At 42.4% G+C, this 16,606-nt stretch overlaps 1 protein-coding gene across 1 annotated transcript in view; it reads left to right on the forward strand.

Annotated features, from left to right (window-relative positions):
* LOC139735004 (MLX-interacting protein-like) overlaps positions 1-16,606 on the forward strand; it is a 63,162-nt gene that overhangs the window by 40,395 nt on the left and 6,161 nt on the right. The window contains exons 5-13 of the mRNA XM_071645779.1: positions 5,086-5,266; positions 6,050-6,148; positions 6,632-6,765; positions 7,123-7,644; positions 8,072-8,669; positions 9,522-9,730; positions 11,324-11,417; positions 12,740-12,807; positions 16,219-16,275. Coding sequence (XP_071501880.1) covers positions 5,086-5,266; positions 6,050-6,148; positions 6,632-6,765; positions 7,123-7,644; positions 8,072-8,669; positions 9,522-9,730; positions 11,324-11,417; positions 12,740-12,807; positions 16,219-16,275 — 1,962 coding nt within the window. The remainder of the gene's footprint in view (positions 1-5,085; positions 5,267-6,049; positions 6,149-6,631; positions 6,766-7,122; positions 7,645-8,071; positions 8,670-9,521; positions 9,731-11,323; positions 11,418-12,739; positions 12,808-16,218; positions 16,276-16,606) is intronic.

The following is a 16,606-nucleotide window of genomic DNA, read 5'->3' on the forward strand; positions in this document are numbered from 1 at the left end:
GCTGGAATTGCAGTGCAGCAAAGTTGTAGAGAAAATTGCAAGCTTTGCTCTGATGCAAATTTTATGACAGAGCTGTGGCTATTTTACTCGCAAATTGCCATTATTCAAAACATTAACCTCAAAGGCAGACTGCAAAATGTACTTGTCAAGATTGCACATTATACATTGTACTTTCATGAATACTGTATACACCGAATATTTCGTGAGGTGTTTATTTTCGTGAATTTCGCGAGTCAGGTGCTGTTCGTGAAATTAAAGACACACGAAATATTGACTCTTATCCTGATGTGAATGTAATGGATGTGTTTACACTTCTCTGTTCAGTACTAGACTCCACTATCGCGAGTTCAACCACTCGCAAAATTGTCAGAAATTCCTGATTCGCGAAAAATTTTACAATAGTCACGAAAAATTTAGTCTCGCAAAATATACAATGGCAAATACAGTAGGTCTGGGAGGCATAACGTTGTGATGACACAACTTCAAGAGAAAATTGAATTTTACCTGAAAAATGCATATAAAATCATACTTAGTTTGGAATTGTGCTTTTCAGTCACCATGCACTGAGTACAAGCTATATGGTAGAGGATTCAGTTCATTTGTGAAAAGTTATGAAACATATGGTTAGCTTGTGTCAAAGCGTTTTGGTGGTGTGACACCCCTGGGTGTCAGCCTAGCCCGGATCGCGCCAGATTAATGCAGGATATATTTGTTTGAAGAAAAAAGCAATTACTGCGAAGGAAGGAAGCGTTGTTGATAGCAGATATTGTTTCAGGCACTGACATGTCATGATATGAGGAGAAATGTACAACACGTTTGGAGTACATTGTAGGTTGGAAAGAGGGGAAAACAAGTAACAATTTTTGTTTAAAGATATTTGCTTGTTTCCAAAACCTCACCATTGTCTTTGTGGCCTTTATGTGTTTGTACAGTAAACATTTTCACTCGTTCAAGCACACCCAAATGAATGATTCTTTCGTTGAATTGATTGACAAATTATTCTTCATTGATGTATAAATTCTGATTATGCAGTGTATTCAATTCATTTATGATAATGAGGAGCAATTTGCCAATCAGTTCCAATAAGTCTCAGCACATTTTCTGAAATATATTTTCAAACTGGTATTTTATAAAATGCTGTTTCCCACATTCCCCTTCCCATCCAGTTCTCTCGCTTTATATGCACAATGGCGTACATTGTGACATTATTCTTAAAATACAGTGCTCTTAGCATTTGTCGAATATATTGGCAAAAGCATATAAACCAATTAACCAAAGTACCCTGATAAGTAAGAGGTGAAATGTTTAACCACATTCAACAGTGAGCGAGTTTTTAGATCTTAACCCTATCAAATTGTATACCATAACTCTTACCCTGTTATACTAAGACTTTTTAGCTCACCTGAGCCAAAGGCTCAAGTGAGCTATTGCGATCGCCCTTCGTCCGGCGTCCGTCGTGCGTCGTGCGTCGTGCGTCGTGCGTCGTCCGTCGTCCGTCGTCCGTCGTCCGTCGTCCGTCGTCCGTCGTGCGTCGTGCGTAAACTTTTTACATTTTCATCTTCTTCTTGAAAACCCCATGACCGATTTTTATCAAACTTGGCAGGTAGCATCCCTAGGGGGTTAGGAACTCAATTTGTTAAAATGGGCACCATGCCCCACCCAGGGGGCCCCCAGGGGGGCCCAAACCCCCCAAAATTAAGGAATCTGTAAAAATCTTCTCTAGAACCAGAGGTGATAGAGCTAAGTTGATACTATGAGTTAGTACATTGATGACTGTAGTTTCAAGTTTGTTCATGGCAGAATCAGGGGTGCCCCCCTTGGGACCCAGGGAGGGGGGTGGGGAAGGGTTCTAATGGGGCCTAAATTGTACATTTTCATCTTCTTCTTGAGAACTCCATGACCCATTTTCACCAAACTTGGCAGGTAGCATCCCTAGGGGGTTAGGAACTCCATTTGTTAAAATGGGCACCATGACCCACCCAGGGGGCCCCCAGGGGGCCCAAACCCCCCAAAATTAAGGAATCCGCAAAAATCTTCTTCTCTAGAACCAGAAGTGATACAGCTAGGTTAATACTATGAGTTAGCACATTGATGACTGTAGTTTCAAGTTTGTTCATTGCAGAATCAGGGGTGCCCCCCTTGGGACCCAGGGGGGGGGGGGGGGGGGGGGGGTGAGGAGGGGTCCTAATGGGGCCTAAATTGTACATTTTTATCTTCTTCTTGAGAACCCCATGACCCATTTTCACCAAACTTGGCAGGTAGCATCCCTAGGGGGTTAGGATCTCAATTTGTTAAAATGGGCACCATGCCCCGCCCAGGGGGCCCCCAGGGGGCCCAAACCCCCCAAATGAAGGAATCTTTAAAAATCTTCTCTAGAATCAGAAGTTATAGAGCTGAGATAATACTATGAGTGAGTACATTAATGACTGTAGTTTCAAGTTTGTTCATAGGAGATCCAGGGGTGCCCCTCTTGGGGGTGGGGGGGGGGGGGTGGTTGGAAGGGTCCAAATGGGGGCCTGAATTGTACATTTTCATCTTCTTCCTGAAAACCTCATGATGGATTTTTGTCAAACTTGGCAGGTAGCATCCCTAGGTGGTCAGGATCTCAATTTATCAAACTGGGCACCATGCCCCACCCAGAGGGCCCCAGGGGGCCCCAATTCCCCCAAATTAAGGAATCTTGAAAAAATTGGGCCCTTATTGTACATTTTCATCTTCCACTTGAGAATGCCTCATCAAATTTTGGTAGAGCTGTGAATAATTTAGATTAGTGACTGCGTGAAAGGTGAACTTGCGATACTCAGGTGAGCGCTAGACCCGCGGGTCTCTTGTTTTTTCTAATGAAGAAATTAATGAGAGTCATACTGCAATCACAGTGTTGAATATGAGCTTTATGTTACATACAATCATGAGCTTAAAACCGAGCCTCAGCTAGATTTTTTTTTCTTTAAAATTGAAAGGCCTAGAAAAAGAAAAGCTTTTCTACGGGTGATATGTTCTTCTATTGTGTAAAGTTCTGCCAACAACCCTGAAAATTCTACCTGATTGTTGCTGTTCGGAATATGGTGTATTAGCATGACAATATGTTCACTTTAATGTTCCTATTCTGAAAGGATTTCTATGACAAAAGGCTACATTTCCAGGCAGCATTCCAGAAGTATGATGTATAAAGCATCATAGATGATGATTATTACAATGAAGAAAAACTGTTCTTGCTAACATGTATGTAAGGTTTTCTGAATGAAGGCCTTGAAATCCTCTTGCCTCATAAACTGTATGGATACTGAATAGCCCAGATTGGCCACCTGGCATAAAGACTGGATTCTAACCCCTGTTTTACCACCTCCCCCTCCCAAATGTATACAAAAAGAGAAACAAACCCACTCAAAAATTTACCTCAGAGCACTCCTGTACCCTCATCTAAACTCAACTTTTTTCTGGGTCAGCTGTTCAAAATGTGCATCGTCATCCAGAACTTAATCTGCACCAAACTGCATGCATTTACTGTATATGAAATGAATACCGGTATAAGCTGTTGTAACCAAGGCAACTCTTGTTTTGTTCTGCTCAAAGTCATGTCACGCAACTGAGAGCTTGCGACTCATACAAAGCATGCTTCCCCCCTGACAAAATGCTACCATAGTTCATACGTTGTCTTTGGATTTTGCTTTGTTGTGGTGGTATGAAAGTGAAGCATTATGAGAGAAGGCATAGAGGGTTGTTTATCACTCATGTTTATAAATGTGTGGAAGGACTGCGCCCCTTGGATCGTCTGTGAAAAGAGTCTAGTGTTCATGCTTGAGTGGGGGGAAAGAAATTACAGCAGTGAGTACAATGCTGGGAATATCAAGTTGTTGTTGAATACATCTATTCAAATATAAAATACCTTGCAAATTAGCACAATGAGCAGGAAGTGCACAATAGCTATGCAGAATGGCTTCTGAAACATTGTCTGAGTAGGCTTGCGGTGTTACTGCACATTACATCCAAGACTTTTTATGGAGAGGTTCCCATCCTTGACATGGGGTGAAATGCAGACATTGGAGTATGCTTAACACATTAGGGACCCTTGTAGGGTGGTGTAACAAACATTTTTTTAAAATCAAACAGAGATTCACTGCGTGTGAAATAGAACATTCAAAGGTGATACAAAGGGATGCTGTCGTGGCTGTGTTGTTGGGCCAAGTGATGTGTATAACTCCAAAGTCCCAAACTTCCAAAAGTTTGTTGAACTTGTGCACATCCCTATGTACCTTCTTATGGACTACCAACATGTAGTCTCTTTCTCCATATTTGGACTTTTTGTCGAGTGGTGGCAGTCTGTTGTTCTTTTTAATGAGCTATCTACCTACTGTAAAATTGGAAATTTTCACAGTGTTGAAATTTTTGCGCATTTCGCGCAACCAGAAGCTAGCACGAAAATAAAAGCACACAAATATTTTTGCGTGCCATATGATATGTTTCAGTAGCTGATGTCTTGATTCTACGGAATTAAAAACGTGCGAAACTCTTCTTACCTGGCCAAGCGTGAAAAATTAGTTGTGCGAAAATATCCACTTTTACAGTATTGCCCAATTTGCAAACTTCTCTGGCATCTTTCTTCAGCAGCATTCTTCTAGATGCAGTAGGTTCCATTAAAGACCAGTTGGGAGTGTGCACATGTGTAGACAAATGATCCTATATTGCATTCAGCCCGTTGTGAAAAGTTGATTTTCAACCTCATGACAGCAACATCCAAGTTAGCCCAGCTTTTTATCCTCGCGATTTATGACATAAAAAGCCAGGAATAGCCATAAAGATTTCTTCTTCTTTTTTCCATAGTGTACTTCTCAATTTTTATGTGTGTTTTTGTTATAAGAAGCAACATGTGAATTGGGGAAATAAAGTTTGAAAAAAAAAAGGAATAGCCTTTGAACAACTTTTAAGGGCCATACTTTCTCTTTCAAATTAATGAAATGTCACTATTCATGATTTTGAGTAAATGCATTTAAAGAAGCCTCTCCCTCTCTCTTTTTATTTTTACTTGTGGAGTTTTCAAAAGTATGCTGTTTGCATGAAGAGTCTTTGTTTTGCCTGCCTCTACAGGGGGATGTGGCCACCAAGAGTGCAGAGGACAATGCCATCAACCTGGACGTGTCCCACCCGCCCCTCTCCCCGATGTCCGCCCAGAAGCTGATGAACGATGACACCCTTAAGGACTTCTCCGACACCTTGTTCATCAGCACAGAGAGGAAGAACTTCACCGTCCCGGCGCCGAAGAAGATCAGTAAGACATTCATGAGCAGGCCTTTTTCATACGACACCCTTATCAATAGATTCTGGATATCCCATTGGTGGATTGATTGCTCAATGTGTGACATTTGCTGAGAAGTGGCTTGGACCCTGTTGATGTTGCGTGTGCAATATTTGTAAAATAGTATAAGATATTGCACTCTTACACCACTCCCTTTCAGTTTTATATTATTGCCCTCTGATGTCACAATGTACATACTTTTGCAGCCGGTGCTCTATCACTTATATGTAGTTTGTACAATTGAAAACCCACTGCTTCCGGCTACAACTGCGCCATAACATGTAGACATTCACCTTTCATGAAAAATTCAATGATTACTATTTTCTGTACCACGTTCAGCAATCTGTGTGGACTACAGGACTGATGTCCGAGGTGTTGTATAAAACAGATAGTGAATGGTCTCCACTCGTGTTGTGGAACAAAATTGATACGATGCATGTTTTCATGATGTGTGTATTGATGAAAAAAAAAATTAAATGGAAGCAGAGTTGTTGTTTTTTTAGCATAGCATACAAGGTGGTTATGTAGACAAGGAAACTGGTAACCCTGCTACAAACTTAAAACATATTTCATTGTGTAGAATGCAGCTTTTGCATCAATTCTTGTCATGGCAGAGAAGTCCAAAAATGTGGATATGATTCCAAAGATCATCTGTGACATTTGGAGAATGCTGGAAACTGCTGACAATTGGTCGTTCATTCCTGTTAGTCTATAGATATTGTGCATCTTTTCTTTGCTTCTCATTTCTTTCCGCAGCTCGCCACGTCTATAACAGCGACATCATCCAGCCGGGTCTCATGCAGCTCGAGCCAGACTTGGACCAGGATTTTATGGACACACTGGACTCCCTGCAAGGTAAAGCTCCCGTGCCAAAGAATTCCACGGAAACAGAAACGAGGGCAAGGGGCACTTCAATTGCAGAATAAATCTGCCGGTGCTTCACTCTCACTTTTCATTTGGAATCATCTGATGATGGTATTTGGTCTCAGAAAAGTAGGATTCAAATCTTGATGTGGAACTGTCCAGAGATTCAACAATGAAACAAGGAAGTGTGCTGAAAATTGCTGGAAGTCACTGAAGAGTGATCATATTGCTTGAAATGAGGGCTCATTTATGTTTTCCTATCTATGTGTGTGTATGTGTGCGTGTGTGTGTGTATGTACACTGACAGTTGCCATCTGAAGACATATGAACAGGAATAGCTTCCAACAGTCACCATGTTCAACAATGCTCACACGTATGTTTTTTTGTTTTGATTTGTTTTGTTTTTGTTTTTGTTTTTTTCTAGCAATACCGAGAAATAGAGTCACTTGTATTTTGAAATTCCACTCCCTGCAGACATCTTGTCCAAGACCCCAACCAAGAACGACACAGAGAGTATGGGAATGAACTACAACCTTCCGCCAAACTTCCTGGCCGACACCCCGCTGGGGGCCTTCAGCGAAGCCATGGAGATAGCGGATGCAGCCAAAGTAAGGGAAACAAAGACAAATTCTGCAGTTTTGTCAGTAAAAATGAGATTTTGCAACGTGTACCTCCAAACTTCTCTGACCAATGTTTGTCTTGAAGTGGAAGCTTCTTTCCTGTTGTTTCTTAAAGAGTCATTGGAGAGTGTGGTTGCAACTGTCGAGGAAGTCTGGAGGTGAAACTTGCGAGATATATCTAATGATACAGAAAACACTGCCCTCATGGGTTGATGTCAGTTTAGTAATTGTAAGACTCTGCTTGTTAGTGCCAGTTACCAGAAATTTTGTGTCTGCAAAACTAAAGAAATATTTTTAACTCACGCTCTTTTTTCTCTTTCATTGCTGCTGGGTCTGCTTGTGTAGAATATTCCTCAAACCACCACTACCAATTATCCCACTGCAATCATTGCCAACATGGGTTCCAAGTCGGTGGTCAGCCAGCGCCAGGTCACTTTTGCTGCCACCCCTACCAAGGTTGTCTCAAGCCATTACGACCCGATGGTCAGCGGTGGAGGCACATTCATGCCCAACTTCTCAACAGCAGCTTCCATTTTCAGCAACGTTGGCAGCGGCAGCGGTACCGGCATCATAATTCCGCAACTGTCCACGACACCGAATGCACCCGGCATGTTTGTAGCCGGTACCAGAGGTACCACAAACATGCAGTTTGGCGGCACGGGCCAGGCACCCAACCTGATACATGTCCTGAATAGCAACTCTGCAGGTGGCACTGGCTCTGTTGGTGGTGCAAGTGGTGCAACAGGCAGTGCCAGTGGTAACAGAAGACATTCCCCACAGCAGCCGGTGCCAATGGTGACCACTTCGTACCAGTCCTCAGCACCTACCAGTCCCCTCAGCTCATCTAGTCAGGCAGGTGGAAGCCAGGTAAGAATTGAAGCACTTCTAAGTATTTCCAAATAACAGTCCTGAGTATTTTGATGGGTATGCTGCCACATCACTGCATTGTTGTGATTAAATGCTTTGCGTCTCAGTCAAATTTCACCACTGGTTAAAATAAATGCTCAATAAAGGTTTGGAATGCCTTCAAAGTTTTGGCTTTTATGCTTTTTTTTTTCTCTCCAAAATTGTGAAATTTACCATTAGTGGCTGGTGGGGTTCACTTTCTGTAATGCAGTTAGTGCTCTGCTATTGACACATTTTTTTTTTTTTTTTTTGAGAAAACTTGAGAGGTTACTTATCCTCTACATGAGTTATATTTGGTTCACTTTTTAAAAGATGCACCAATTCATCTAAGGAATTGTAAGAAGCTGTTATGCCGCCATGAAAGGGGGATTCTTTTGTTACTTCACAGGGTTACACCATAGTGCACTCAAAGCTTGGTGTCCACAGCCCTGGCCCAACGTCACCACCGGCTTGTATCCAGGGGGCACCGATGAGCACCAGCCCTACTACCATGGGTGTCATCTCGGAGGCCATAGACCTCCTATCCTGCCACATCCCTTCCTCCCCTTCGAAGATGATGTCAGAGTGGAACCAACCAATAGCCACCCAGAGGGGCGCCAGCTGGGCACCGCAGGTGGTTGGCGGTGCGTCCAGCCCCCGTGGAGTGCCAAACGTCGTAGATCCTGGTACCCAGCCGAAGACATCTGCGGCCAGCACAACGTTCATGCAGGAGCTCAGCTATGGACTCGACCCGATGGGTCCCATGGACCAGAGCACGGTGCTCGGCCACCGGGGGCCGTATGGCGCCGACGTGTCTCCCAGGCAACCGCGCCAGCAACAGCAGCTGCACCAGCAGGGAATGGGGCTAGAGGTGGCTGGGTCCATGAGGGAAGTGGATGGCATGCAACAGGGTTCAGAGGAGCTCATGGACTTTGAACAGCAGTTTCCCAGCATCGCCATGGCAACCGGAGCATCGGGGATGACAGCATACAAACAACCCAAACGAGGTTTGATTGGAGAAGTCCATCAGAGTTGGCAAATTTGCATTTTGTTGTTCTTGATTTTCTTTACAGTAGCTGTATGTGTTTTAAAGAAAAGTGTTTGTCAAATGCACATTCGATATGAGAAAGAGTGGGGTACAAGGATTATAATTATGTAGAAAGTATAGATGGACACTAGAATATGGGAACCATTCTTTTTTGATAAAAAGTTTGCCTTATGAGGAGTAAACTGACATTTTTGTAAAATTTACAGACAAGACCACTAGGTTCTCATGTGCCCCATTTAAATTTGATTGGCTATTTTCTGTGATACTGTCTGTGATTCAGTCGAAAGTGACTATACTGTTTGGAGAAAAGTGACTGTATTGTGGGGAAAGATTTCACCTTACTGCAAGGAGAACATTACAGTGCACAAAGAAAGTTAAGCACATGCAAGTTATCTCCAAATCTAAATGAAATTCAAAGACATTAAGAAAGCTTGACTGCACCATTAAGAAAGTTTATTGTTAAATTACCATTTCCTGTTTACTAGTCTTTGATTAGTAAAAGGTTGGCAATGACTCATATTTCACTTTCTTCTTTTTTTTTTTTGGAAAGCGTTCGTTTGAAAACGTCATCTGGACATGTGATTGTGTCATGCCCTTTGATGAATGGATTTTATTTGTAGCACACTTCACATAGTTGAAAGGAAAGTGATCCCATTTGTACATTTGAGAAAAAGTGGTAGTTTTGTCCTTTTGAGTATATCAGAAATGTGGAGGTAATTAGCATGGTGGCTACAGAAAGGAATCTACCCGAATCATATGCCATTGCTTATGAGCGTTCCACTCTCGAAACAAATCCCCTCCCCCCCAACAGAGGTCTCGTATAGCAGCCAGAGCAACAGCAAGGCCAGTAGCCGGGCGAACAGTCGACCCAGCAGCCGCCCCAGCAGCCGCCCCAGCAGCCGGGCCAACAGCCGCGCCAATAGCCGGGCGGGCAGCCGGGCCAACAGCCCCCGGGCCAGCTACGCCGGCCTGCCGGGCCAACCCTTCCAGGACTCTCTGCAGGCAGCTCTTCAGGGAAAGGTAGGTGGCGAAGTGGGTTTAATAGCAAAGAGAAGGTAGAAGAGAAGTTTAACTTAAGTACAGTTTTAAGAAAAGTAGGGGTTAGGTAGCTCGAAACAACACAATTTGAATTCTCTCTTTCCTATAGAAAGAAAACAAGGCAAAGAGACAGAAAGAGAAAAGTGAGGCAATATCCAGAATCTATGCAATTTCACTCATCAACGAAATTATTATTACGATACAAATTTTTTCATTACACTTGCTCAACAATTTTCACCACGACTAAATGAAGGACAAGATCCAAACCTAATGTATACTCCAAAGATTTGAATGAGTTGCTTACCCTCTTTCTTTTCTACTCTTGATCAGCCAAAAGAGTCAAGATATTGGAAAAGAAGAAAAAGACTGAAATTCCCTAATGCTCTTTTGAAAACAGTTTTTTTTTTTGGTTGAATAGAAGTTATTATTATTACCTTTTTTTTGTCTTCTGGTCATTACAACAAGATTTCTCCAAAGGCAGTTGCAGTTGCAGCCTCCAAAGGCTTTGGTTTTATGGTCAATGGATACAACAACCGTGTGACAATTGAAACTAATTCTGCAGAGAATTATTCTGATATGCATTACTGCATTACTTTTCTCTTTTTTTGAAGTGATAGTGTACTTTAAGCTATTTTCTGTAGCTTTAAGCAAACACAGAGGGAAAATTCACCCCATGACCAATATGGTTTTCATCAACAGAGTAAGATTAAAACAAACGGAAGAACAAGAATTATATTTACATCAGGCAGTAATTAAAAATGTGTTTCATTTAAGCAGTTTCTAAATGAATTTCAAACTCCAGTATGTTATCATGCATTGGGGTGGAGTTTCCCTTTAATTTGTTCCCAAAGTACAAGATCACATTACAGTGCTAGAGTTTCATAGAGAACTGTTGAAACTGGTAAGTTAAAAGGGCATCATTTGGTTTGGGGAGATTCTGAAAGAGAATCGAGAAAGAGCAGTTGTATTATTTCGCTAGAATATCTTCTGGAACCTTCGTAAATGCAAGATATGATACTCTCGATATATGTCACTGTCTAATGTATTGTGTTGGATAAGAGTGACCTTTTTTGTTTCGTGTTTATTTCTTAGAGCCTTTGTATTTTCCTTGTTAAGACAAGGGCAGAAATTGAGGGAGAAAAGCATGAAATGGTTGAGTCTGTATTTAATGGCACAGAAAGGATGGGATGTGAATTCACCTCCCGGTAATGTATCTAGGTAAGTACATACAAAGCGAGGACCATGGCCTGACTTCATTAGGGTGCGCTAATACCCGCCCCTTTATCCCCCTAGCCCCCCCTTCCCCGACCTTCTAAGAAATTCTTACCTCTCCTTGGGAGGAATTTGGCATTTCCAAATATGGGAATGAAGGCCAAACATAGCCCTGCCTGATTTTCAGTCAGATAGAAAGGCAGGTGCGGGTTTCTCTTGATTGCTTGTGTTACTTGGTCGAGGTTGTGATTTTTGCTGGCCATGGTCCTCGGACCACTCCCTCACCCCCTCTTTTTTTTTTGACTAACGTTAGGTATTGTCCTTCCCCTTCCTCTACTGTGATATGTGTTTTACGCTCTCTAGTCTGATGCGAAAGACCTTGGCTTGCGTAGTCCCACGGCCGATCGTGACCTGACGATATCAGTACCGTCATCCTGCCAGGCCTCGACGGCATCTAGTGAGTAAAAAACGAGAAAAAATAAAGAGACGGTGCCCCCTCGTCCCCCCTTTTTGCACCGCTGCCGTGGTCAGGGGGCGAATTTGCGAGAGGAAGGTCACGCCCACGGAGCAAGGCACAGGTTAAAGTTGGACTCGCCAGCTCGCGTTCTCACTGCGTCGCTCGAGCCCACCGCAGGGGAGGAGGGGTTTTCCACTCCGCCAAAACCCCTTCCGAATTCCCCCGTCCACCCTCGCTTAATTAAAGAGATCTTAAGTTCAATATGATACGTTCGCAATGCGGCAAGTATAGCTGCGGCGTAGTGTCGACGCCGTGGTGCTCACTTGTTTTCAAACACAGAAAAAAAGAAATCGTCATTCTATGGTGGGAGATCTTGATCGTAAGCCATGCATCACTCGGGCGTTGCATTCTATGCCAACACACCTCCTACAGTCAAATGTGGAATGTTTTGGTCAGTTGTAGATTCAGAGATTCAAAGACTTAAAAATGAAAATGCACCATCTCAATCGTTTTGAATTGCTGATCACATTGCGTCCACCAAAAAGTGCGAGGGATGTTTGCAGAATATTTGATGCATATTGTGACCTTTAGCACTGATATTTAATTTTTTTCCTTTTAAACAACATCAACTATCCCACACACTTACAGGGATATATTCAAAGCATGACATGGACACGTTGTACAAGGCTCTCCCACCATTATGATTTTAGTTTGCTGTGCTTGTACAATAATCTGTTGTGTTGTCACCTGTCTAATGTTCCATTTTGCAGGTGTAAATCTGACTAACCAAATATCTCTTTGCATCCAACAGGAAGTTTGTTTCTCTCTAAAAACAGGCAAAAAAACACTTTAAAGCCCTTCTTTGATTTGTCTTTTAGGAATCTGAAAGCAGCTTTTCTTTTGAACACTCATGATTTGATCTTGTGTGATAAATTTTCATTCACATAAAAATCTTCTTCTTCTATCTGTAAGGAATGACATATGTAGTAGACACTGAAACACCGACTTAAAGGGAATGATCCCCACCCTTAACTTACTCCATACCACACCGCACCAATCAAAATGACCTTCCAGAACCTTTACACTCTCTCCTCTCCTCTTTCATCGATCGGGAATCTAGCTAGTGTGAAAAGCCACATCTCTTAAAAATTTGTGTAATCCTTACTTGCATCCACTGAGTTTTGGAGTTTCAGTATCGTTACAACGTGACCCACTTTGATAACGTTTTTTTCGTCTGTTTCCTCTTTCCCCCACCTCCTCTTTTTTTTTTTTTTGTCGGTCCTCCCACTGCCCAATTTTCCCCTGAAAAATATGTGAACTAGGTGCAGCGTCATCTCCTGGAAGCCAGATCGATTTCCCGGAAACACCGACGAGCATCCGAGAATACGAGGTGAGAAAAAGAGTCATGAATTTTGAGCACCGCGTGAGGCAGATTTCTCCTAAGAATATATATCCTGGTACGCTGGCAGTGTTTCAGTGATGGTGAATGCCATTGCAAATTAAACAGACCTAATTTTTATCATAGTCCCACATGAGGGAAGATAGTGTGAGCCATAAAGCAAAAAGCCCCCCCCAAAAAAAAAAAAACAAACAAACAAACACAAAACAACAACAACAGAAACAAACCACAACAAAAACAAACAAACAAACAACAGCTCCAGTGTGGTTTTGAACAAACCTGGTTCTTTTCCCTTAAGGGGAAGGGGACCGTGTTTTTTCATAACCACACCAAAGTTTGAAAACTATTCTGTGAGAGCGTCCTGAGTGCCAGCTTAGAGCCTCGAGGTATGCGCAGGTTCATAAGTTCACATGAAGGCCATCACATGGAACATTGCTACGCGGTCTGGCTTGACCGATTCCTTCCTCTTTCTCTCTCTCTCTATGTTTGTTATGTTCATGCTGACCGTCGGTCCCTGCCAGATTTGCCGAGTCCGGGCCACGTGTTATCGTCCCATTAACTCTTCCTGTGCCGACCTCGTGACAATCTGTTGACAATCTGGCTACGCAGAAATGCACGGGTTGTGACATGACCCGACAGCTGGTCGTGTTTATGGCTCGCACTATCTTCCCTCAGGTGGATGTATTGTGTCCTGTCTCTGTCAGGCCAAGGTCCAGCTTTTTCTCTCTCAAGTGGACAAATGCTAGAGATAGTTTGACATCCGGGGCCCTGGCAGGTCTGAGAGTCACCTAGAGTGAGAGACATGGGTGTGAATGATTCTTGTTTGTGTCTTGTTTTGGAGGGAAATGAGATTAAATTAGCACCAGGAAGCCTGCGCTGAGTGGACTTCCCTCCGCGGCTCGCTTTGAAGCCACTTATCTGTCTGAACGCGAGCGCGCAGACTTTCAACGAGAGATTGGTCCCAAGGCTCTGAGGACGAGTCAGGATGAATGTTGGAAAGGGAAGAATTTTATCTGCTGTGGAGGACATCAAACTTGGTCTGGTGTATAGAAGTGTTCTATAGAGTGTTTTGAGAAAGATCTTTTATTGTCCCCGCCGAACGAGTTCGAGCAGGGGACTATGAAACGGGCTCCGTACGTGTGTGTGTCCGTCTGTCCGTCTGTGTCCGTGCTAACGAGAGTATGCTTGTGTGGCTAGGAGAACGATAGTGCACAATAGATGGCCTTTATTCCGTCAGGCTTGTGTGGCTAAAATTTTTACTTGTGTGTCTATTTTAACAAAAGGGAGAACAAAGGGGTAGACACACAAGTATATCACCGTAAGGTCGTCCGTCCGTCCGTCCGTCCGTCTGTGCGCCCGTGTGTGATCAAAATGTTCAAAATGCTACTCCTTCGCCATTTCTAACCCGATTTTGATTCTGTTTGCTTTATATGATAGCACTACATGGGAGCTTTGAAACTTCTGTACAGAATTTCAGTTGTGACCTTTGACCTTGACCGTTGACCTATATTGTACATTTTGCTTCAAAATGCTACTCCTTCGCCATTTCTAACCCGATTTTGATTCCGTTTGCTTTATATGATGGCACTAGGTGAGGGCTTCAAAACTTCTACACAGAATTTTGACCTTTGACTTCTTTGACCTTTGACCTTGATTTTTGACCTATATTGTACATTGCCTACAAAATGCTACTCCTTCGCCATTTCTAACCCGATTTTGATTCCGTTTGCTTTATGTGATGGCACTAGGTGAGGGCTTCAAAACTTCTACACAGAATTTTGACCTTTGACTTCTTTGACCTTTGACCTTGATTTTTGACCTATATTGTACATTTTGCTACAAAATGCTAGTCCTTCGCCATTTGTAACCCGATTTCAATTCCGTTTGCTTTAAGTGATGGCACTAGGTGAGGGCTTCAAAACTCCTACACAGAATTTTGACCTTGGACTTCTTTGACCTCTGACCTTGATTTTTGACCTGTATTGTACATTTTGCTACCAAATGCTACTCCTTCGCCATTTCTAACCCGATTTCGATTCCGTTTGCTTTATGTGATGGCACTAGGTGAGGGCTTCAAAACTTCTACACAGAATTTTGACCTTTGACTTCTGTGACCTTTGACCTTGATTTTTTACCTATATTGTACATTGGCTACAAAATGCTACTCCTTTGCCATTTCTAACCCGATTTCGATTCCGTTTGCTTTATGTGATGGCACTAGGTGAGGGCTTCAAAATTTCTACATAGAATTTTGACCTTTGACTTCTTTGACCTTAGACCTTGATCTTTTTACCTATATTGTACATTTTGCTACTAAATGCTACTTCCGGCGGGGACATATATTACGCACCGCGTAATTTCTACTTTTCCTTGTTTCTATTTATTTTTTTCTTTTTACTGAAGAGTGTTTGTCATTCTGAAACTCCATTTCCCATAAAGTTTGACAGTGTCTATGACAATGTTTTTATCATTATCCTTATTTATCTCGCACTGTTTGTCCTCATTTGGGTCGTGCAGTGGTCAAACCGCAACCTTTTTGCAGTAGAAGGTGTATGACCCTCTTCTCTTGTCATATAGCAACCACAAAAACTAAAGGCCTCCTATCTTGCAAGTGTTGTTTCAGACCAGATGACCCCCACTTATTGAACATTCTATCTGTTCTTGCTGTGCTAGAGTCATGCAGACGTAGCGTCTTGATAAACTGATACAAAAAGTAACTTTACCAGGGGAAGTTTGTTCACAGGATCTATCCGGCTGATTAAGAAGGAATGGATAGGCTGAAGGAAATTTGAACTTTACCGTCCCCTTCAACTCTGAAAACTCAGTTGATATGGAGTTTCGGTAGCAGCCGTTTGTAAGTGACATTGTGTTTAGTGTTTTGCTACAAGACTTTGATCATGTTTGGTTCTGTGATCCCAGAATGCTGCAGTAGGTCATTTATCCCTATGGTGATCACCATATTACATCTGGTCGTAATGTAGTTGATGCTGGCCGTCATCCATTATTGTAACCTCAATCTCATCACTGGTTCTTCAAACATGGCATATATCGTAAGAGAATATGGTTTAAAGTCCAAGAGAATATGATGATCAAACAGACATTTCAAATGCATGACTAGTGCCCTAGAGTTTGATGATTGAGTGCACCATTTTTTATTTTTTTTAAACTGTCCATTACACATTGTCTTTGTCTTCTCAGCATTGTCATCGTGTATGCAGTTTGTGGCAGTAGAGGTGTTCACTTGTTGAATGTCTTGTTCTTTTCTGACATTCATTCATTATGATTGTCACCGGTTCATTCCCCTGTTTTATTCTCATCTGTCTTTGATGTGTGTGAGCATCTCTGATTTGGGTCACATCCCATCTCTCTCTATTATTTCTTTCCTTCCTTTCACGCTTGCAGTTCCACACTCCGAGACCAAAGAGGCAGAAGACGCCAGATTCCAACACGAAAGAAAAGGTGAGCGAGTCGTGGAGTGCCATTACCACTAAGCAAGTCTGGTGGTTTGCCAGAATGTTGTAATGTATTAAAGTTGAGAACCAGAGGGCGCTGCAACGTTCTTAGATTTGAGCATAAATAAAAATGAAGCAGTCAATTTCCATGAAAAAAAAAAAAAGGTTTCTTTAATATTTAAAGATAATAAAAAGTTTTGGTACCTCAAAAGTTTCCCTGAATTTCAGGTTAAAGTACCTTTCATATAACTAACACTGTGAGACTTACTCGCCCCAAAGTGCTCTCATTTCTTAGTAATCATGCAATTAACTGCGACCAGCAGCCCCATATGCATAGC

The sequence above is a fragment of the Diadema antillarum genome, unplaced genomic scaffold (assembly GCF_040938485.1).
Source record: "Diadema antillarum isolate AM-2024a unplaced genomic scaffold, OU_Dant_1.0 seq00000561_RagTag, whole genome shotgun sequence".
NCBI classification, from domain to species: Eukaryota; Metazoa; Echinodermata; class Echinoidea; order Diadematoida; family Diadematidae; genus Diadema; species Diadema antillarum.